Here is a 21558-nt window from a genome sequence, read left to right as displayed (position 1 = left end):
CATACAAGCCACAGGAGGACAACGGCCTACCACCCACAGACGAATGGTGTTACCGAGCGGCTGAATAAGACGCTCGCCGACATGCTAGCAATGTACGTCGACGTCGAACACAAGACCTGGGATGCCGTCCTGCCGTACGTAACATTCGCTTACAACACGGCGGTGCAAAAAACAACACAGATCACGCCGTTCAAGCTAGTATACGGCAGGAACCCGACGACGACGCTAGACGCCATGCTGCCGCACGTCACTGACGAGGAGAATCTTGACATCGCTACATATCTCCAGCGCGCCGAAGAACCCCGACAGCTCGCCAGCCTGCGGATCAAGAACCAACAGAGGACCGACAGCCGACGCTACAACCTCCGGCGACGCTTCGTAGAGTACCAGCCCGGCGACCGTGTTTGGGTATGGACCCCGATACGCCGACGAGGACTGAGTGAGAAACTATTGCGCCGCTATTTCGGACCCTACATGGTCATTCAACGTATTGGCGCACTAGACTATGATGTCGTGCCAGACGGTATTTTGCATTCACAGCGGCGCCGCGCACGATCTGAAGTGGTCCACGTGGTGCGTCTGAAACCCTTTTACGGACGCTGACGAACTTCCTTATTTTGTTGTTTTCTTTGCTACGGGTGTTTTTTATTACTTTTGTTTGTATGCAGCATCGGGTCGATGCTTTTTAAGAGGGGGGTATTGACACGTGTACTTATCTTTATCGGGCGACCACGTTTCGCTGCCTAACAAATGTAATCGCACAGCGCGGGACGCACCTGCATGTATCTGAAGTTTCTGGAAAGTTATCGATGCTTCTACCCGGCTGTCTGTCTTCGCCGAACCTTGTGTTATCTGATTTCATCGCGTGACACGAATGTTGTAGAACTTTGTGGAAGGCACGCGGGTCCGAACGATTAGTCTGGAACGTTCGACGACTGCTCTATAAAAGCCGACGCGCTTGACCCGCTGATCAGATTTCCGACGATCGCCGACCGTGTTCGCCGCTATCCTTGTGCTATGAGTGTAGCCTGTTTTTGTGGGCACAGGTTCGCCCAATAAAAGTTAATTTTCTCGTTCACAGTATTGCTACTGTGTTCTTCAACGTCACCACCACGTGACAATATGGTGTCTTCCCCTTTTGCAAGCGAGAACACAAGTCAATACTAATAACGGAAAGCGATGCATCCGTGTCAACCAAGGCTTCAGTGCGCACACCTTCAACACACGAAAAGTACATTTGACGGGCGCTCTGAAGAAGTTTCGTGTTGTCCGAAGGATGCAGCCTTCCCTCCGGAAGCTGAACTATTTAGTATTTCGGGCGGTGATCGGAGGTTGAAGTAGCCGGTTTAATGAGGGAAGGGGAGCGCCGCATTGGTAGTGTAGTGCGGCGATGCGGAGAACGCAATGAACCGGCAGTGTTGAATTCCTGCGGAGATGGGGAACTTCGTGGATAATTGAAGTAGGAGCGCCGAGGTTGTGGTACAGGGGCAGAAAACTCATCCCCTTTCAAATCCGGCATAGCGACGTCGTTCATCTTGTTGACGGCGTCGGCAATACAGCCTTGAAATATGGCCACGAACGCCGCAGTAGTAACGAACAGGTCGAAGTGGGCTTCAGGCGTTGTAAGACGGAAGCGGCGGTAGTCTTGCTGTGAGAGGATTCAGGGAACCGTTCATTACAGGTGCTTGCTCTCGTGGCAGCTGCGAGGGTGGCGCTATAGAGGCAACCTTAGTAAAATGGCGTATGTATGGGATGTAGGCACGGGACTTGCGGGCTCGTTTCGGCAGGTATTTCTTCCCTCACGACATGGCATAGGCAGCCACCAGGAGGCGTCACATGGACCTCAGGAGGGATTGACGAAGCTTATGCGTGCAGTTCCTCTCGGATAATAGAGCGGATCAGTGCACGTAGCTCGCCGTCGTTGGACAACCTGAAATCAGATGTGTCGGGGTGTAAGCTGATCATATTGTCACGATTCACAAGCAGCAGGAACTGGAAAAACAGGACAGGACACTTTTATTATAGGCAGACTGGAAACGATTAGGCAGGGACATCGTCTTCACTTTTGCAATGCGCGAGAGCTTCGTGTTTCTCTACGTGCCGCGCATTGGATGTAGCAATATGAATCTGATCGATGCGCTGACACGTACTGATGATGTCCGCGACGGTAGTGGGGTTCTGCGCTACAACAGCATTGAATGCCTCAGTCCCAATATCCTTGAGCAGGTGGCGTACGCGGTCATTCTCTGCCACTGAGGTATTCACACGGCGGCAGAGGGCGAGGACATCCTCCATGTACTAAGTGTATAGATTCTCCTGTTTGCTGAACCCGCTCAGCAAGTTTCTTGGCGTTACCTGAGCGGACAGAAAAGTTTGCGAAAATCTAGCGTAGGAGCTGTTTAAACGTGATTCAGTTTACGAAATCGAGTTCATGTTTATAAAACTAAGTTTTTGTGACGTTGGTTAGATAGAATGTGACGTGCGCAAGTTTTGCAGATTCGTCTCAGTGGTTAAAGGAACTCATGCGCTCGTACTGTTCTAACCAGTTTTCAACATCGTCACCACAATGTCCAGCAAACACCGGTGGATCCTTCGGAGCGGTGGCGACCGTCCGAGAATGGGTTCCCGCCGGAGAAGACAAGGTGAATGTAGCGGCATTGGCCTGCTGGTCTTGCGGTATGGCCGAGTGCAGTTGGTAGAGGCGGCGTCCCGAGTGGAGCTACAGGGATGTAGTGTAGTTGAAGCTGGAGAGACACCGGGAGCGAGAGGACTGACGAACAGGACAGCACCCTCCACCACTTGTGAAACAACGTTTAGGCCATCAGACTCTTCTTCATTCACTCGAGCGAGCCCCACGACACAGGCCCAAACGGGGATGATGACTATGTGCAGATGAGATAATGAAGCGTATGAATAATGCTCACAATATATGTAATCCACTAGCGCGTGGCTGCCTTCTCACACTTCACGCACATGCACCTTTTCTCCACTTTGACGCGCCTTATGCTAACGCATTAAATATAAAGCACTTAACTGTGTAATTTCTGTTGGGTCGTTTGAAGTTTCCCGATTCTTGCAATAAGCCCGATACGCCTCTTTCGTAAACCTATCTTCGGCGCGTAACATTTAAATTTATATACTTACGCGTATCTCTTGCAGTTCTCTTGCGCCCAGCGTAGCCCCGTCACCGTGGACAGGGACAGGTTGTAGTAAGAGTCCACGAAGTTGGACTGCACCAGGTCACCGTGACGGCTCGCCTCGTCGCGGAGCCTGTACTCCAGCACGGGGTCCGGACTCGTGCCCAGCACGAAGCCCAGGCGGCACAGGGCCGCGCCTCCAGCCGCGGAGTCGTTGCGCCGGCACACCGACCCCCAGGTGTCCCTGACGAGCGCGCGTCGCTCGACGTTTTTGACCGCCGATTGGACGAGCACGAGAAAGAGGACGCTGCCGTTGCCGGAGCACAGCTCCGGACTGAGCATGAAGCGGTACTTGGAAGGGTCGTACGGCGGCAGCCACGTCGGCTTCGGTCTGGACGCCTTCTTGCTTCTCTTGGAGGCGGCTGCGGCGGCGACTCTGTCCAGTCTCTTCAGGCTCTCCTCCAAGAGGACCGCACCCCGCCTGTTCTGCTCCGCCTTCTGAGCGATGAGGCGGAAGGCGGCGGGTCTAGCTCCCCGTTTCTGCACCTCGATCTTCTTGTTCATCACGTCCGCTGCCTCGCTAGCAGCGGGACGGCGACTTCGAGGCGCATAAGCTGCACTGGGAGCGACGAGTGTTCGCAGCGGTTGCTGGCTGCGAAACACGGGCGCGCCGACCAGGGTCTCAGTAACGGAGTGTCGGTTGGCGTGCTCCAGGTACAGGCGGTACGTGGAGCGCAGCAGATCCGGGAACTGAACAAACGCGGCGAACGCTGCCAGCGAGAGGGCCAGGCCGAAGCAGGACTTGGTGGCGTAGCGAAGCCGCACCTGTTCGAACCGGCGGAAGAAAGGAACGAAGCGGTTCAGAAACGAAATAGTTTCGGCAGGCATTAGTTTGTTCTCACAATGTCTAAAATACGGTTTAAGATGCCCTGTAACGCCGAAGCAAGCAAGCGTACAAGTTTGGATGACTCAGTAACGGTTGCTTTCGTTGGTCTTCACAGCGCATGCACGCGTGGCTTAAAGATATCAAGGACGGGCAACAGCGCTCTTTCACTGCCCACCTGCTCCTTATTTCTTATGTCTGTGTGCGTTCTGAACACCGCCCAAATAAACCGGAACAAAATTGGAAATCTAAATGACATAATTTACCGTTGTCGCAGGTCGTCTAAAGTACGCAAGAAACTAAGTTGCCCGGCCTATAGACGTGCCAGCAGTTCATGATCCACAATTTTACGAAACTGACGTGACCAAGCTAACAACTTCACGTGAAAGCCAATTTAGCAGGCTAATTTGTCTGTTTTAAATACTCGCTCCGGTTGCAGAAGCACAAACTCTACAAGCGTTGCATCCACGTTTTCCATGTGCATTAGGTTCTGTGGGAATTTCCAGGCATCTTTAACCCATGTGTTTGGCAGTCTGCACATTTTCATGCGCTTGGAGTGCATGCGTTACTGTTGACCAGCAAAGTGTCAGCGTTTCGATGTTCGTGCCGTTCGTTAATGATCCTCCTTGTCCAGTTGTAGAAACTAATCTGCAACGCGGGAAGGGAAGGTGAAGGCGACGCGCTGGCGCAGTTCACGCTCGTGATTAAACAAAAAACAAAGAAAAAAAAACCCCGTTTTCTGCTAAGCTGATGGCTGTTCTCTCTTGTTACTAAACCGATATTGAAGCAGCAAAAAAAGTGAGCTTTCCGAGTGAAATCATGTATAACGCAGCCCGATATCATTTTTTTTTTAGATAGCGCCACGACCGAATGCGTTATATTCGCCCCTATCTCAGCATCACCTAGCCATCCCTCGAATTGCGCAATAATGTTTTCTTTCACCTATAAAGGAATCGAAGGTACAGCAAGTTGGTCAATTAAAGCTGGATTAGATTATTGGGCTTTACGTGCCAAAAGCAGTATGTGATTATGAGGAACGCCGGAGTGGGGGGGATTCCGGAAATTCGGACCACCTGGTGTTCTTTAACATGGACCTAAGTACCACGGGTGTTTTCGCATTTCGCCTCCATCAAAATGCGGCCGCCTGGGCCGGGATTCCATCCCGCGACCTCGTGCTTTGCAGCCCAACACCATAGCTACTAAACAAGTACGGTGGGTGGTCAATTAAAGCTATACTGCAGGACTGTTGCCGCAGCTAGCAGCGTATAGGTTGCAGCATAGGCGACGGTTCGAAAATGCAGTTCTCAGAAATCACCTTATATTTATCCTTCAACGCTCGGCTCCAGAGAAAAAGAGGAGAAACGAGAGGCAGAGAGAGAGAGAGAGACGACCAAACAAAAGAAAGTGCGCTTGCGGCCGTGTGTCTGCGGCGTTTCAAAGCACTCGACCTCATTGCAGCGTCCGTCTTCCCGCCGCCTAATGACAGGTGAAGCTAAGCCCGCGCACATTCGATGTCCGGTGCGACGTTCCCGCCGCGCTCGTGTATACGCACGATTTCGCAAGAGTGCATACGGCGCGGACAGACGGGCGCGCTGCCGGGTATTTTGCCGCGAAGCCGGACCTGAAGGGTAGAGGCGGTCCGGGACAGGCAATCGTCGCGGCCGTTTACGATCGCCGAAGCGGGGGACGGCACTCGCACGGCGCTTGCATCCGCGTGGTCGAGGCTGGCGCTGCCTTCACGTCTGCGCGTGCGCTTATTTCGCTTGCTGCAGACGCTGGGGAGATGGTCGAGAGCCGCTTAAAGAAGCGCACGCGTCGCTGTGGCGCACAACGGAGAATGCCAAGATCGGGGCAACACAAAAAAATAACCACCTATCATGCCCGCGGTTAAGGCGTAAACCCGATTGTGCGCAGCTTTGGATCTTTGGAAGCAGTAGAAATAATGAACGGAGAAAACCAGTATCAAATCATTGTAACACCCAGCAGGAAGCGCAAAACTATTTGATACAAAGTGCACACGTGTCGTTTCGGCCGGCAGAAGCTCCCATCCCTACAATCAAGACATACCATTCTAACCACCTCCACCACTCTCTTCATTCCGCAAGTTGCGTGGAGACGGGTTCGGGGCAATATCACCTTAGTTAGATGAGATCAATATCAACACAAAGTCAATAAGAAGGTACCTTTCCTGAGCTTGCATGAAACGGGGGAACTTTCAGATTTCTACCCCTATTCAGAGGGCAATTAATAGGAAGCCTTAATTAGATCAGAGCCGACTCAGATTTTCCTATTCGAACACAACTGAAAGCCAGGTGCACACTGATTACACAAGCATTCAACTCATCTTAATGATATGTGTTGCGTTTGAAAAAGAACGCTAAGTTCTATTGACTCTTGGAAGCATAACGTTGACTTCATTTAGAAAAATAAAACTTGAAGCATTGCCGAACACAGATAAATAAAAGAAACGTCGCGAACTAAGGTCTGAAAAGCAGATAACTTAAATTTCAACATTACTATTTTTTTCAAATGCTTTATTCAAAAGTTATTTGCTTTGGTTCAGATCCTTGCATAAATGTTAATTTTGCCCGCTCTAGATGTCCCAACAGAGGAAGTTTACACCTACAATAATTGCCATATTGTCACGTTGTATAGTGACCGTTGAAGGAAAACGTAGTGCCCGAACTGCGAGTAACGAAGTTAATTGCGTATTGTGCCAATTTGTGCCTGCGGAGAAACAAGTGACACTCCATGCACAACATTAGCAGCGAGCACAGTCGTAGATCGTCGAAAACCTTGATCTACGGGTCAAACGCATCGCCTATTTATACATGATTCGTCTTAGATTGTAACATAATCGCTGGTGCTCGTACACGCTCTATAGAATGTACATCACCATTCGCATGGCGTATGCATGTGACTACAGACAGGATTCCTTCGCTATAGAATCGTCGATAACCTACAACAATGCTGCGATAAAGCTCTTGCACTAAGCGATAACTTTGTAAGTCCATTTGGTTCTGATTCATAGTGAGCGAATAACAGGCCGAATTGACGAGAACGAGTAAGCGACACACACATGGCTCTATGTGTGTCGCCTACTCGTCTCGTCGTTGTTATTCGCTCACTATGAACTTTGTAACATGCGTTAGCCGGTGAAGCACACTCACCGGAGAAAATATTAATAAGTGCGCGTGTCAATATTCTTTTTTTTTTGCATTGCTGAGTTATGCAGCTGCAAAGTTAAGGCTTCTTTTGTCAGCAATATTCATAAAAGGATTCATAGCGTCAATAAAATCATTCCACTCTGTGAAGATGGAATGGCAGCGAAAGCTGACCACAATCAAAGCCTTCAAACGAAAGACAAAGTGCTTTCGCTGCCATTCCATCTTGACAGAAAGAAATGGTTGTCATTTTTTGCGTTGCGAGTCTGGCGTCGTTGCTCGTTCGGAGGAGCCCGGGCTTGCGATGGTCGCTTTCGTTCAGCATCGCGGGAACGTTCTTCGTCGGTGGTCGTTCAGCGGCGTGCCGTTTACGTTCTTGTTGCTCTTCACTCCGGCGCTCCTCGTACGCATGTTGTTCTTCGGGTGTACAAACTATACATGTCCGCCCCGTCGATAACGCAGTTGTTGAATGGCTCATACCCGCGTTGGCGTGGCCTCCTAATTACGACGACAGAAGAGAATTCTACGCTGGAATGATGAGTGGCAACGGAGCCAGCTGTGGAAGACGACGACGCTCGTGCCATTGCTGATGATGATAGTTTTTTGCACAACGGAGCCAGCTGTGAAAGAATACGACGACGACGAACGCGCCAGCAGTGGTACTAGAGCGTTTGCATGGTTGGCGCCGATAATTTGAAGTCCTTTTTGAAAAATTTGTACCGAACATTTTTTTTTGCAAAAACATCTGTTCTTACCCGCGTGCCTGGGACCTCTTTGGGTCCCACGTGTGACAGGAATAGTTCAAGGGCGCGTTACAGGTTCCCGAGCCCGCAGAGTTAATTGTGCCATTGAACTTGGACTCTTTCTGCACTATCACCAGGATCGGCCTACACGATGATCTTTCTGCGGCCGGACGCCGAAAAAAACTACGCAAATATGTTCATCATCATCATCATCATCATCATCATCATCATCATCATCATCATCAGCCTGGTTACGCCCACTGCAGGGCAAAGGCCTCTCCCATATTTCTCCAACAGCCCCGGTCATGTACTAATTGTGGCCATGCCGTCCCTGCAAACTTCTTAATCTCATCCGCCCACCTAACTTTCTGCCGCCCCCTGCTACGCTTCGCTTCCCTTGGAATACAGTCCGTAACCCTTAATGACCAACGGTTATCTTCCCTCCTCATTACATGTCCTGCCCATGCCCATTTCTTTTTGTTGATTTCAACTAAGATGTCATTAACTCGCGTTTGTTCCCTCACCCAATCTGCTCTTTTCTTATCCCTTAACGTTACACCTATCATTCTTCTTTCCATAGCTCGTTGCGTCGTCCTCAATTTGAGTAGAACCTTTTTCGTAAGCCTCCAGGTTTCTGCCCCGTAGGTGAGTACCGGTAAGACACAGCTGTTATATACTTTTCTCTTGAGGGATAATGGCAACCTGCTGTTCATGATCTGAGAATGCCTGCCAAACGCAGCCCAGCCCATTCTTATTCTTCTGATTATTTCCGTCTCATGATCCGGATCCGCAGTCACTACCTGCCCTAAGTAGATGTATTCCCTTACGACTTCCAGTGCCTCGCTGCCTATTGTAAATTGCTGTTCTCTTCCGAGACTGTTAAACATTACTTTAGTTTTCTGCAGATTAATTTTTAGACCCACTCTTCTGCTTTGCCTCTCCAGGTCAGTGAGCATGCATTGCTGTTGGTCCCCTGAGTTACTAAGCAAGGCAATATCATCAGCGAATCGCAAGTTATTAAGGTATTCTCCATTAACTTTTATCCCCATTTCTTCCCAATCCAGGTCTCTCAATACCTCCTGTAAACACGCTGTGAATAGAATTGGAGAGATCGTATCTCCCTGCCTGACGCCTTTCTTTATTGGGATTTGGTTGCTTTCTTTTGCAAATATGTTAGTCATATACAGCTTTCACTGTAAAAAAATATTGTCCCTACACTATTTGAAGCTCAAGATATTTTTTTTCTTTTATAGTGCAGCATAAGTCAACGTTATTTCATTGGTTGTCAAACGAAACGATTTAGCCGTCAATAATTTCTCTGTAAGTGCATTTGGCGCTCGTGTACGTACTATATCTTCATAAACAAAAGATTGCTCGTGTCACGATAAAGGTTCAACGTTCGCATTCTGCATACCGTCTACAAGAGAACAGATCATGTTGACATTATCAGACCACTACATTTACGACAGCAGAACTTTAAGCCATAACGTCTGCCTTGACCTTGTTCACAACAACGCCCACTCAAATGGGTCATACTAAGCGACTCTCAAACGTCTCTATTGAGCGTTAACTTCCCAAACATGACAGGAATGATCACGGTCTAGTACGTGAAGCACAACAGATATGTACAAAGGCGATTGACCTTAATCGTGAAATATTGTTTTAGTGGATTCCTAGTCCCCGCGGCATTCCATGCAACGGATATCGTCGACAATGAGGTATGCAATACCGCTGTCACAAAAGGAATGCATGCACCGGTTTGCGTCAAATGTCTGCGAATGTCGAATGATAGTTGGTATGAAAGCGGTTGTCGAAATTCCGTTCTGTTTCGGATCCAAAAATAGAAATAAATATTTTAGTAATTGTCAGCCCTTCTGTCGATACAGTAATACACAGATTACTTTTAGGCATTGCGTACACAATGTGTTGTTTACACAGGTTAGGCCGAGGCAAAGCTGCAGTGTGGTCGGAATCGCAAGATATTTGGTACCTCTCATTGCACTGCAGTATTTATGTTTGGCACCGAAAAAAAGGTGAAGAGATAAATTTCGTGTTCTGGACAAAAAGCTGCTCTGGTGTGAAATAAAAAATATCTAACGACTGAACAGCAAAAGGGCCCCGTTAGGACCTCAAAATAACTTTTGAAAGCGTCAAGAAAACTGCGGGTAATAAGTGGAGCGCTGTAAAATTTTCTGCATGTTTTGCTTAAATGTCCCCGTGCTCAGTTTAAGGTTTCTTTGAAGTGTCCGTTGATGTTGGTCTTGTTGCAGCCTGTGGTGTAACCTTTTATGCAGTGTAGACGGTGCTTCCTTGAAATACGAGTAAACTGCAAGTGACCGCTGCATAATCTTAATTGACATTTCTTGCTGTGCCAACTCTGTGTGTTGTTTGAGTGTGCTAATTTGAACTTTATGCGTTAGCGCGTTCAGACTTTTATATGCACCTTATTTTACCACTTTGCTGCTTGTTTGCTTGTGTGTTTGTTGAGCGCGCCTATATTTTCTATATAATGTTTTTGTCTTGTTTGCTCGTTTTTCTGCCGGTATACCTTTTCTATATGCTGTTGGCCTAACTGAGAAGGATTGAGACGCATCACCCGTGATGCCAACCTCTCCTACACACATATTTAACAAACAAACAAACAAACAAACAAACAAATTAGCGCATTTAGTACAAACCGCAGGCAAGTAAACCTTGCTTCCCAGCAAGAGACGCCTTCCATTGCGCTGCCGGGAGTGTCCTTGAGGAGGCGTGTGTGATGAGTGACTCGCGTTGGCGCCGCGCATTTTCCGGCGTGTCGTCTGTCACACTCGGCCCTGGCTGGGAGGTAAACACGCCTCCAAGGGGTTGCGAACTTTTTTTAGCCGTGATCACCGCTGAATGAAAGGTGAGGAATGGGCTTCGAGACGAAGCCATTCGTACACGCTGTTTACCTTCAGCTTCAACTTCGGACGTGTCGTTGGAAATAGCTATGTTTTCACTCACTCAAGCACAGCTCACGCATGCAGATTTTGCGAGACGTCGGGACAAATATTTCACAAAAAATTGTGTAAAACAACAAGACACCTTGTATATCGAGCACTTACCTATATTCTGTCGCTTAGTTCGACATGCTTCAAATAGTAAATGTTCTGCGTGCCGTCCGTCCGTCCGTCCGTCCGTCCGTCCGTCCGTCCGTCCGTCCGTCTGTCCGTCTGTCTGCCTGTCTGCCTGTCTGCCTGTCTGTCCGTCCGTCCGTCCGTCCGTCCGTCCGTCCGTGCGTCCGTCCGTCCGTCTGTCCGTCTGTCTGCCTGTCTGCCTGTCTGCCTGTCTGCCTGTCTGTCCGTCCGTCCGTCCGTCCGTCCGTCCGTCCGTCCGTCCGTCCGTCCGTCCGTCCGTCCGTCTGTCCGTCTGCCTGTCTGCCTGTCTGCCTGTCTGCCTGTCTGTCCGTCCGTCCGTCCGTCCGTCCGTCCGTCCGTCCGTCCGTCCGTCCGTCCGTCCATCCGTCCGTCCGTCCGTCCGTCTGTCTGTCTGTCTGTCTGTCTGTCTGTCTGTCTGTCTGTCTGTCTGTCTGTCTGTCTTTTCTTTTTTTCCTTCTTATACCTCAAATGCTCCGTTCTGGGGTACTGCATGATAAGGGGTGAGCTTTTACAAAAAGTGTGCGGTGTCTTCGGTGTATTTCTTGAAGTGATCAGGTATGTAGTGCTTCACAGCTTCGGTGAGCTGATGGTTCCAGTCGTTCGCTGTTCAGACAAAGAACGAGTGTGCGTGCGCATCATTGTGCGCAGGTGTACTCTGCGGAATATCGGCGGGATTCCAGTGCCACGTGCTGTACGCGCCATAACGGATAAGAATTCTAATTGCGAAAGTAAATGAGTTAGTCTCACTTGTGAATGTGGTTTCTGAGGAGGCGTATGCATAGTCGCATGGCAAAGTCATAAAACCGACAAACGATTATGCACAGCCATATATATATATATATATATATATATATATATATATATATATATATATATATATATATGGCTGTGCATAATCGTTTGTCGGTTTTATATATATATATATATATATATATATATATATGCTTTACAACTGAACGCATATGTGCGTTGGAAGGAATGAAAAGCGATAACGCGAGTGCTCTACTTCCACCGATTTAGAATTAATAGCTTGCTCATACATTCCAAGGAGACTACATTGCGATGTTACGGGATATCCTTTTGTCAATGTGGAATATAGGGGCAGATTATTTGAAAACTATTTTCGTGCCACACAAGGCAAATTATACATGTGCACCATCATCATCATGATCGCGTCCACAGCAGTACGAAGGCCTCTTCCTGCCATCTTCAAATTACCCCTGTCTTGCGACAGCTGAGTCCAACTTGCGCCTGCAATATATATGTGCATTAGGCAGAGAACGCCAAAATAAAGCGCGCACATAACCTTGGTGTAATGCGACGCAAGTGATACTTCACGGAGAGCCATATTTAAATGCAGCACAAAGGGCTGATTTGCAAGATTTGTCACATTCTTTAATTAGCAGTGATGACACTCCGAGTTCTGAAAATAGAGTTTTTTTTTTTTCGATGGCGACTATTTCTTGTAAAAACATTGACTGCTACTGGAATCATTGGATCAGAAAGGATTCATGACAAATAATCTAAACCTTCATAGATAAAAAGAAAGAAAGAAAAAAGAAGAGCTGTTATTGTAGCAGTCACGCTACGGTGCTGCGGAGCACAGATAGGTACGTGACTCATACATGAATACATGACATAGACGCTATATCACTATGATATAAAGCTCATGGTATAAGCTCATATATGGCTCGTAATACAGTCATATAAATGATACATCGCTCATAGAGCGAAATAAGCCTCATGGAAGGCAGAAAGCTCGGTTTTTCAGATAACCGCCTCTAACAAGAAACAAAGCCTTGACGTTCCGACATATGACGTCAGTATAATAGGCGGGTACGTTGCCCTACGGCAAGCAGCGATATGTTTCTTTGCGTTCACGTTTTGGGAAACTGTGCACGTTGTAAGGGAGTCAAAAGTTGAATTAGGTGGTTCGCTTACTGGCTTAGGCGTTCTGCGTCATCTAGATATCCGATGAAGTTGTGCAAATGTGTATACGCGCCGTTCTGCATCATCGAAGCAGCACCTGTAATATAGATATGAATCTCTGAACGAATGTGTCGCACAACACGGCTTAAAACAAACTGAATACAATAAAATGCATTGAGGGCTATTGCGTTATAGACCCCTTTGATGACCACCTAAGGAACCTGTTTGATTTTATCTCCATATATTCGCCAAGCAAGCTGAAGTATTGCGATGAGTGTCTTGATCACTTCTGAATTCGAAGCAGATATTTCTTTTTTTTTGTTTTTGCCCCCAGATGAAGCATTTTGGAGATGCTCACTGTTCAAGAAGCACAAATACGGAGCAATCTGCCAGATATATCATGCAGCCGGAAACCTTCCGCATTGTTCCGTGCAAAAGCGATGGCTGGCCTGTGCCTGCCCAGCGCAGCCTTTTAATAGAAGGGCATTCGACGCCATGTTCGATTCAGAAGAGTTGTGTTCCTTCGTAACGTTTTTTTTTTTGCGTTATCTGACAGCTTTGTGTTATACGTAAGAGCAGCTGAACATAGTTGTGCGTTCCGTTGCTTACAATGGCTAGTAAATAGCTCAGCATTCGGAGGCTCCGAGCACGATTGTCGCATAGACACCACATCATCTCGCACACAAACAAAAGAGAAAACTGCACGTGCACGTTGTGTATTCAGCGTGTAACTGGAGATGCATGCGGCAAATACACCTGCGCTATAGCTTGCGCGAATTCACCGAAACCAACTTGAAGAAAGGAACCGCCGAACACAGATGAGCGGCAGCTGTTGTCAGCGTGCGTCTCGCGGTCGCCTTGTTCGAGCTGCTTGCAGCAAATGAAACCGCTTCACGGTTCAGGACATTTTGCACATCTAAATTTCGAAGCAGGGCCTCGCTAGCTTCGCATAACCGACAGCCGCATTTACGGCTAAGGTCGCAGGAACGTGCTCGGGCAAACAATGCCTGCTGTGCTGGTTACGACGTTCTCGCCCATAAGCGGCGTCACTTATTGTGTAGGTGCGCATCGGCAGGAACAGCTACGTCTATCAGGGCCACAGGCACCTCTCGCGATGCGCTCCAGTACGCCTGCCACGACCATCAGATACAACGGTTGCCCCGATGCACAATACCGTCTGCGCTGCCAATCTTGATGAAGCATATTGTCTGAGGGGAAAAGAAGGAAAAAACAAAGCCTAAAACAGGCGCATACAAAACGCACAACCATTTCTCTCAGTGTAGAGGCACTTCCTGACATGGGTGCCGTGGAAAAGTGGTTCTTTAGAGTGTACCCAGTGCACGGTACCTGAGCGCTTCTGCATTCCGGCTTCATCGGAATGCGGTCGCCGCGGCCGGTGTCGAACGCACGACCTTAGCCACGCAACGCCACAGCCGCTGGGCTATCGAGGCCGGTGTAAAGGGCAATTGTGAGTGATGTCACCCGCTGCCAACTTAGTTGAAAGCCCAGCGTGCTCCACTGACTGGCAGACGGAAGTGTAAGAGTAAGTTTTAGTCTTCACGTACACAGAAGCGCTACGTACTACGTTGATCTTTCTGAGCGTGAACACGGAACCATGTGTATTTCATATTATACGAGCGCAGCCTAGTGGCACAGCAGAATCGCTGTGCTCGTGTGTGGCGAGAATGGCATCCGTTCGCGCGCATCACGTCATCGGAGGGCTCGCCTGTCGTCTGCTTGGTGCTTCTTTCCAGCGAAAGTTGTATATGGATAGCCGATTCGTCCGTCCGTCTGTCGGTCGCTTGTACGCCGAAAACTCCTCCGTTGCAACCCCATGTGCATGCGCAAAAAAAAAAAAGAGAAAAAGAGGCGTGCGATTAGCCACCACCACCTAGATAGCATAAGGCCTGTGTACTCCGATCCATGACGTCACGCTACCTGGCCCAAAATTTCCATTGACGAGACTCGCGGTATGAAAGCGGTGACGTCAACATCACTGTTGCCTACTCAGGAGCATCCTCATCAGATTCTATGGCAGTCGAGTCAGGTAACATGACGTCATGGATCGGAGTGAAAAGGCCTTGTGTTATCTAGGTGGTGTCGGATTAGCTGCGCCGGAGGTGATGCCGTTGCTCACCGTCGCAGCCGAGCACATGTGCAGCAGTTTCTCTCTAGCTCCGAAAGAGGTAGGCCACGCGTCATAGGTACTCGTTAGGAGAAGGCAGCTTTCGATAAGCAACGCCGCGAGCAGAACCGGGAACGAGCTCGTCTACGCCATGCCGATGTTACAGCACGGGTACAAGAACATGCTCGTGCAGCCGAGCGCAAGCAGCAACTGCGTACCGAGGATCCGGCAGCCTACAAAGCCGTCGTTCAATGAACCGTCGGGATTAACCCAGGGATAAACACCGGGGCCGTACGTTTCAGCTTTGCTTGTTAATCATCTGTAAGGAGTGCTTGGGTGGCGATCTCTGCATTCAGTGCGGGTCAAAGGTAGATAAACTACACTAGGCATCTCAAATGGTGTGCCCCTGAAATGTTGTGTCTTGCCTGAGTACCAAGGAGTATCATTCATCGCCTTCACTTCTGCGCCCAAAAATATTCACGCTTCAAATAAAAGAAATGAATAAAAAAAAGAAAAACGCTACGCGAAGGAAGCTGTATACAGACCATTTTCTTCATTTAATTCATGCTCGACCAAACATTACCCGACGCGGTTGCTCAGTGGCTATGGTGTTAGGCTGCTGAGCACGAGGTCGCTGGATCGAATCCGGGGCCCGGCGGCCGCATTTCGACGAAGGCGAAATGCGAAAACACCCGTGTACTCAGGTTTAGGTGCACGTTAAAAAAAAACCCAGGCGGTCGAGATTTCCGGAGTCCTCCATACGGCGTGCCTCATAATCAGAAAGTGGTTTTGGCACGTAAAACCCCATAATTCTTTTTGGACCAAACATTTTAGGCACAATTAGAAACCTACTAGTTGTGGTTAACCACGGCTTGCATCGGGATACTTGGAGAGACATCCTTCAGCGGGAACCATTGCTGCCATTATACACAGAAGTAAATGGTAAAAAACAAGCACGAAGTCTGCTCTCACATTTCACCGCGCTTCGAAAACGTGTTCATCATTAGTATGTAGTGGTAGAACCAATTTACGTTTCACTACGGCCCATTTCATGTGCCCTGACATATATATTTTCCATAGCTCCGTTTGTAGGCTGGGACACCTCAGCGTATAGGACTTGCCATTTGTAGGGCGTGTTGGTAAACTGACTTGGAAAGCATATTTAGCGCCAGCAAACAAGGACAGAATTGTGGTGTCGTCTCCCTTCTGTCCTTGTTTGCTGGCGCTAAATATGATTTCCAAGTATAGCAGACGTCGAGCGCGATGACGTGATGCCATGCGCTCGGAGTAATAATTCCTTTGCGCTACACCTACTGAGCATGCGCGAAACCTTTCGGCGCCATCAGTAGACTGCGCTGATAGCACTTAATTCCACGGGCTCCCGTGTTCACGCTCAAAAAGAGCCAACGTAGTGCGTGAAGGTGATGCGGGATTGAAATGCGCATGTAAAGAGGATCCCGTCGCGTCCCGCGTCCGCACGTGAAATCTGGGCCCTTGTGTTGCGCGCTCCACGTGCGTGACGGGCTCTGTCAGCTACCAGGCGAAGAACGCAGCACAAGCTATAGCAGGGACGCGCAGTTCGCGTGGTTCTACATATAGCGAGGTGCGTTAATCGCGCGTCGGCTTCGCGATGCCGGCTCGTCTCGAAAGAGCTTGGCTGGAGTAGTGTTCACGTCTGCCGGAAGATGGTGCCAGTAGACATGCGAAAGTCGTGTTCCCGTATATGCTCCCGCAGGTAGCAGAGTTGCGCATAGGCCCGGTTTATGATCCAGCTCTGCAGTGGAGCCAGTCCTCGCGCGCGCAGGAGGCAAATGCCGTGCGATGTTCCATGCTTTTTTGTCTGCTGGTCGCGAGCCACATGCGGCAACTGTACGCAAGCACTGAGCAAGATGACACGCTTTAATGCAGGCTAAGCTCGAACCATTGGCGTAGACGGAGAGGTGCCAACCCCCCGAAATCTTTAGTTTGCGTGTACATATATACACGCACATATACAAACACCCGCACGAATGTACATGTAAAGAATACGACCCCTTTCGATCCCTCGAAATAAAATCGTGACTACGCCCGTGGCTTGAACAGCTCAAAAGTTCGCTTGCAAACGCGCATTACCTTGCAATAAAAAGCAGTGCAATGTTTTTCAGCATGCATATGAAGTTTTCTCGCGGAGGCGGAAGGAAAGAAATGTTTTAAAGAGTGTTTAAAGAGAACTTCACACACGTGCGGTAGACAATTATGTGAGCACGTTTTGGCTGCCGAGACGAGACGAATAACGAATGTCGCCAACAGAACTATCGTGGCTGCAATATTATGTCAGTGACCGTTGACCGTCATTCATCACTAAACGTCGTTCACAGTAGCTGCACGTTTTCGATATATGCCGTGCAGACACGTAAATTTAAAAGCATTTCAAATGTTCACATGCGCACATCTTATGCAAAGTTTATTTTTACGATTCATACCGCAAACTTAACAGCTGCTTCGTAGCAGCAAATCGGCAAGTGGAAAAAGATTCAAGATGCACGATCTTCTAGATCAAATTTATTTCGTACAAGGGAATGGATGAGCAATGGCTGGTGGCAGCAGGGGATAAGTGCTGGTTCTTGGAGCCTTGGGGGATAGAATTCAAAGCCACTGGAAAGGCAACAAGTTATTAAGAGTAACAACAGGTTATTGTTATTTGACTAATCACATAAGATGACAAACTGGCAAAGTAATTATTCACACATTGGAGACTGTAATATAAATAGACAGCACATTTTTTCTTTATCTCTTCATACTGCTCAAGTTAGTTTACTATAACGCAGCGCTTATTAAACGTACAAAAATAATTTCACATTCCTCATGTCGACTAAGGCTGATCGAACGAGCAACATATTGCGGGCGGTAAAAGCTGACGCTATCGCAGCTGTCTCATAAGCGGGAGCGCATGGTGTTTTCGCTTACTACGAAACAATGAACACCAGCACATCAATCGACTTTACATAAAAAATCAGAACGCTGACAAAAAAAATTTAAGAAGAACGGAGCAGAGAAGTGTATTTCGCTAGAATAGCAGCTTGGGCTTGTTGGTTTTCCATCCTGCTAGTAACTAGCAGGAGCAGAGAAAAGCCAGGGTGCAGCGGGCAAATTGTACCTGCAAGTATTTACTCTGTTCTGAGCACCCTTTTCTGAAGCCGCATAGTCAGAACAATCGTACAAGCAACAAAGCGAATTGGGCTAGTTGGTGAGTTAACATTGTTGGTGTATACGTGCAGCGCGACACAGACGTGTCGTCCATTCTTTGTCCCGCGTCTGTGTTGCGCTGCACATATACTCCGAAAATTGCACAAGTGAACAACCTCTCATGCCAGACGTACGCATTTCAGCGTGTACAGGAGTGTTACTCGAGATAAATGCTGCTTTTGTGTAAACAAGTCGAACTCACCTCTGTCAACAAGGCGAACGCATCTCGCATATCCTGGTGCCCTTCGGAGCCGGCCGGTCTCGTCCGTTTGCACGGCACCGCGTAAAAAGCTTGGCCACCTTCCGTGCGATTTGCGCAGTTTGGTGCGCCGCAACCCGTGATGCTGGAATGCAAGTGTCAAAATGATATGCTTCGTAGCACTTCACCAAAGTCATTAAGTTAATACCCTCGAATACCGTACATGCAACCCGGAACCGATCGTTGCTACGCACGCTCGACGGTCCGCTGATTGCAATTTCGATGGCGCTGACAGAAACGAGTCGGTGCCGTTTCCGTAAAGTTGGCTTCGGAGCGCGCAGTTGATCATTTGACGTCATTTTGCACCACGTGATCGCGCCCGGCGAATAGCGGTGCGAGCGGCGCCGGAAGATTTATGCGCGACTCTGCTCCTTGCGCGAGCATATACAGGAACACTATGCGAAAGAAATGAGCTAAACGACTGCATAACCTCCACCCACAGACGTGCGTACGCGAAACTGTAGACCCTTTTCAGGGCGATCCCGTGGGCACCGCCATTTCTGATCACGTGGTGATGCCTCCATTGCTCGCCTCATCTGCCTCCTTGTTTACAAACAATGTGCATGACGTCGGTGCGACTCAGCAAACATCTGTCTCGGCAGATTTCGTAGACGGCGACTGGGTAGACGACACGAGGCTTTGGCAACAGCCTCAGGACATGTAAGCACTTTGGGAACTCATTAGGCCTTGTCCATAAGGCGCGAACAGCGCGTACTGTGCTTGTACTGAAAGCAGGACTAGAAATATTTTCCAGCCAGTCTGAACTTTCCGCTTATTAATTAAATCAGAATCAGTGTTTTGTTCTTCCTTCTTTATTAATGCGAAAGCAATATATGTCCCATGAGGCAAAAAATCTGGCGTTATCAAGCGATGATCGGGAAAAAAGAAAGTGGCCACATGCTCGGATTTACGTCAAAGTTCTCATGAAGGTTTCTCTAAACAAAGTAAATTAATGGCTTTGAAAGAAGAATTTGATACATTTCGTTCTTGGTGAATTGGGCCGGGGCTTCCTGGGTGCGAGATGAGCACGCTTCCCCGACGCCACGGCTACTCCACGCTTCTGGCTGACTAAAGGTGTGGCCTAGTGCGTGCGTCATTGCACAGATCACGTCGCAGACATCTGGCTGTGACGTTAGAGTGGATGAAGGTGGATTACGGTTGGTACAAATTAGAGCAAGGTGAATTAAGGTTGATACAAATTAAAGCGCGGTGGATTAAGGTAGAGTATAGTGAAGGACACGTGACAATGCATGACATGTATCATGGACTTTACCAATTAATTAGACAAGTCATAATGCTTTCGCATTAAATCACGTAAGGTTACTTAAGTGACCGTCATTTTTTGCTTAGTACGTTGAAGCAGCGGCTTGTCACATTTCTGACTCGGTAAGGTTCCTCGGTGTTGTCATTATCTGATTGTTTATTTGCTGCCCAATCGTTTGAGGGTGTGTTGAGTTGCGATAGATTTGTTTTTTGCTGCGCACAAGGTCTGGAAGGTAGATATGTTCTGTACTTTGCAATAACGCGTAGCTAATACATCTTATCGCTAGTCACTCGCTTACGTTGTCGACCGTCACAAAACGTTCAGCATCGAGCAATCATGTGTTGTCGGTGTAGTCGCCTTCCCTCATACTTTAGCGCATTGCCTCAAGTGCGCGCCAATTTACTTATTTTTATTACGTTTGGAATACCTGTGAGCTGGGGGGGGGGTGGATATCGTGCGAGAAACTTAGTATGCCAGGAAGCGGCGTTACTTCTTTCGTCGCTGCGTAACGTGCAATATACTCTTAGCACGGTCACGTTTAATAGAGGGGCATATTCTCACAATATTGTTCACCTATAAATATAAGTTACATAGTAATTTTAATTAAGTAAGCTTTAATAAAGGGGCATATTCTCACAAATTTGCGCACCTATATATTAGAAACGAAATTGTTACCTCTACTCAAGTAACGTTTAATAAATAGGCACATTCGCACAGTTTTGTGCACCTATAAATTAAAAGGTATATATAGTAATCTTCAGCGTAGGTACACATAGTCTTTTAGTATTTTAACCTTTCGTGTAGGCTTAGTCTTGCAAGGGTTCAACCGCGCGTCCTTCTCCGCATGCCCATGAATTTCGTATATTGCTTATTCGGCCATCGATCAAACTTCACCGCAATGCACTAGCATAAGTCACTGAGCAACACTTTATAAAAATTATATTTCAATACATCGGCTGAATTTCAACAAATTTCAGTTACCAACATCAGGAGGGTACCCTCTTATGAATATATAGACATTCAGGACACTTAATTGCTACTTCCCTGCTGCGTTATAGCAGCGTTGTGGTCAAGGTTAAAACGTTGCTGTAAAGCGGCAGGGAACTTGCGACCAAGTGCCGTAAAAGCATATGTTATCAGAAAAGAAGTATCCTTTAGACGTAGGTAACGTAATGTTGTTGAACTTCGGCCGATCCTCTGAAATGCCATTTTTTGAAAGAGCTGCTCAATGAGTTAGGCTAGTGAACTGCAGTGAAGTTCAATGGATGGCCGAAGGAGCAATGTACGAAATTCATGGGCATGCGCAGAAGGATGCGCGGGCGATGACTTGCAAGGCTGCGTGCTTATACGAAAGATTACAAAAGGAAAGGTTCATAAAGATCGCCAGAGGGGCTACCCCAAAATTCTTGGACATGTCTCATTGTCTAAAATTAATAAATATTTGAGACTTAAGACAATATGACATTTTGTTGCCGTGAAAGCTTCATAACGGCGACAGACATCTGAATTTGTGCGATAGTCAATACAATTATTTAGGGACAACATTTAACGAATTAGCGTTTTTTTTATTTCTTTAGGGGACATGTCATTGCATATTGAAGGAAGCCAGTACTGAAACCATACCAATTTCCTATAAAGTGTGCTTGGCACCAGTTTCGAGAAATTGGAAGTCAGAATCTGCAATGAAGTACGTTGCTGTTTCAGTTATTT

At 47.9% G+C, this 21558-nt stretch overlaps 1 protein-coding gene across 1 annotated transcript in view; it reads right to left on the bottom strand.

Moving 5' to 3' along the window:
- Positions 1-21558, bottom strand: part of LOC142573076 (beta-1,3-galactosyltransferase 1-like) — an 81819-nt gene that overhangs the window by 21320 nt on the left and 38941 nt on the right. Inside the window, exon 2 of the mRNA XM_075682592.1 lies at positions 3145-3962. Coding sequence (XP_075538707.1) covers positions 3145-3962 — 818 coding nt within the window. The remainder of the gene's footprint in view (positions 1-3144; positions 3963-21558) is intronic.

Source organism: Dermacentor variabilis, chromosome 2, assembly GCF_050947875.1.
Source record: "Dermacentor variabilis isolate Ectoservices chromosome 2, ASM5094787v1, whole genome shotgun sequence".
NCBI lineage: Eukaryota > Metazoa > Arthropoda > Arachnida > Ixodida > Ixodidae > Dermacentor > Dermacentor variabilis.
This window is presented reverse-complemented; position numbering and strand designations above follow the sequence as displayed.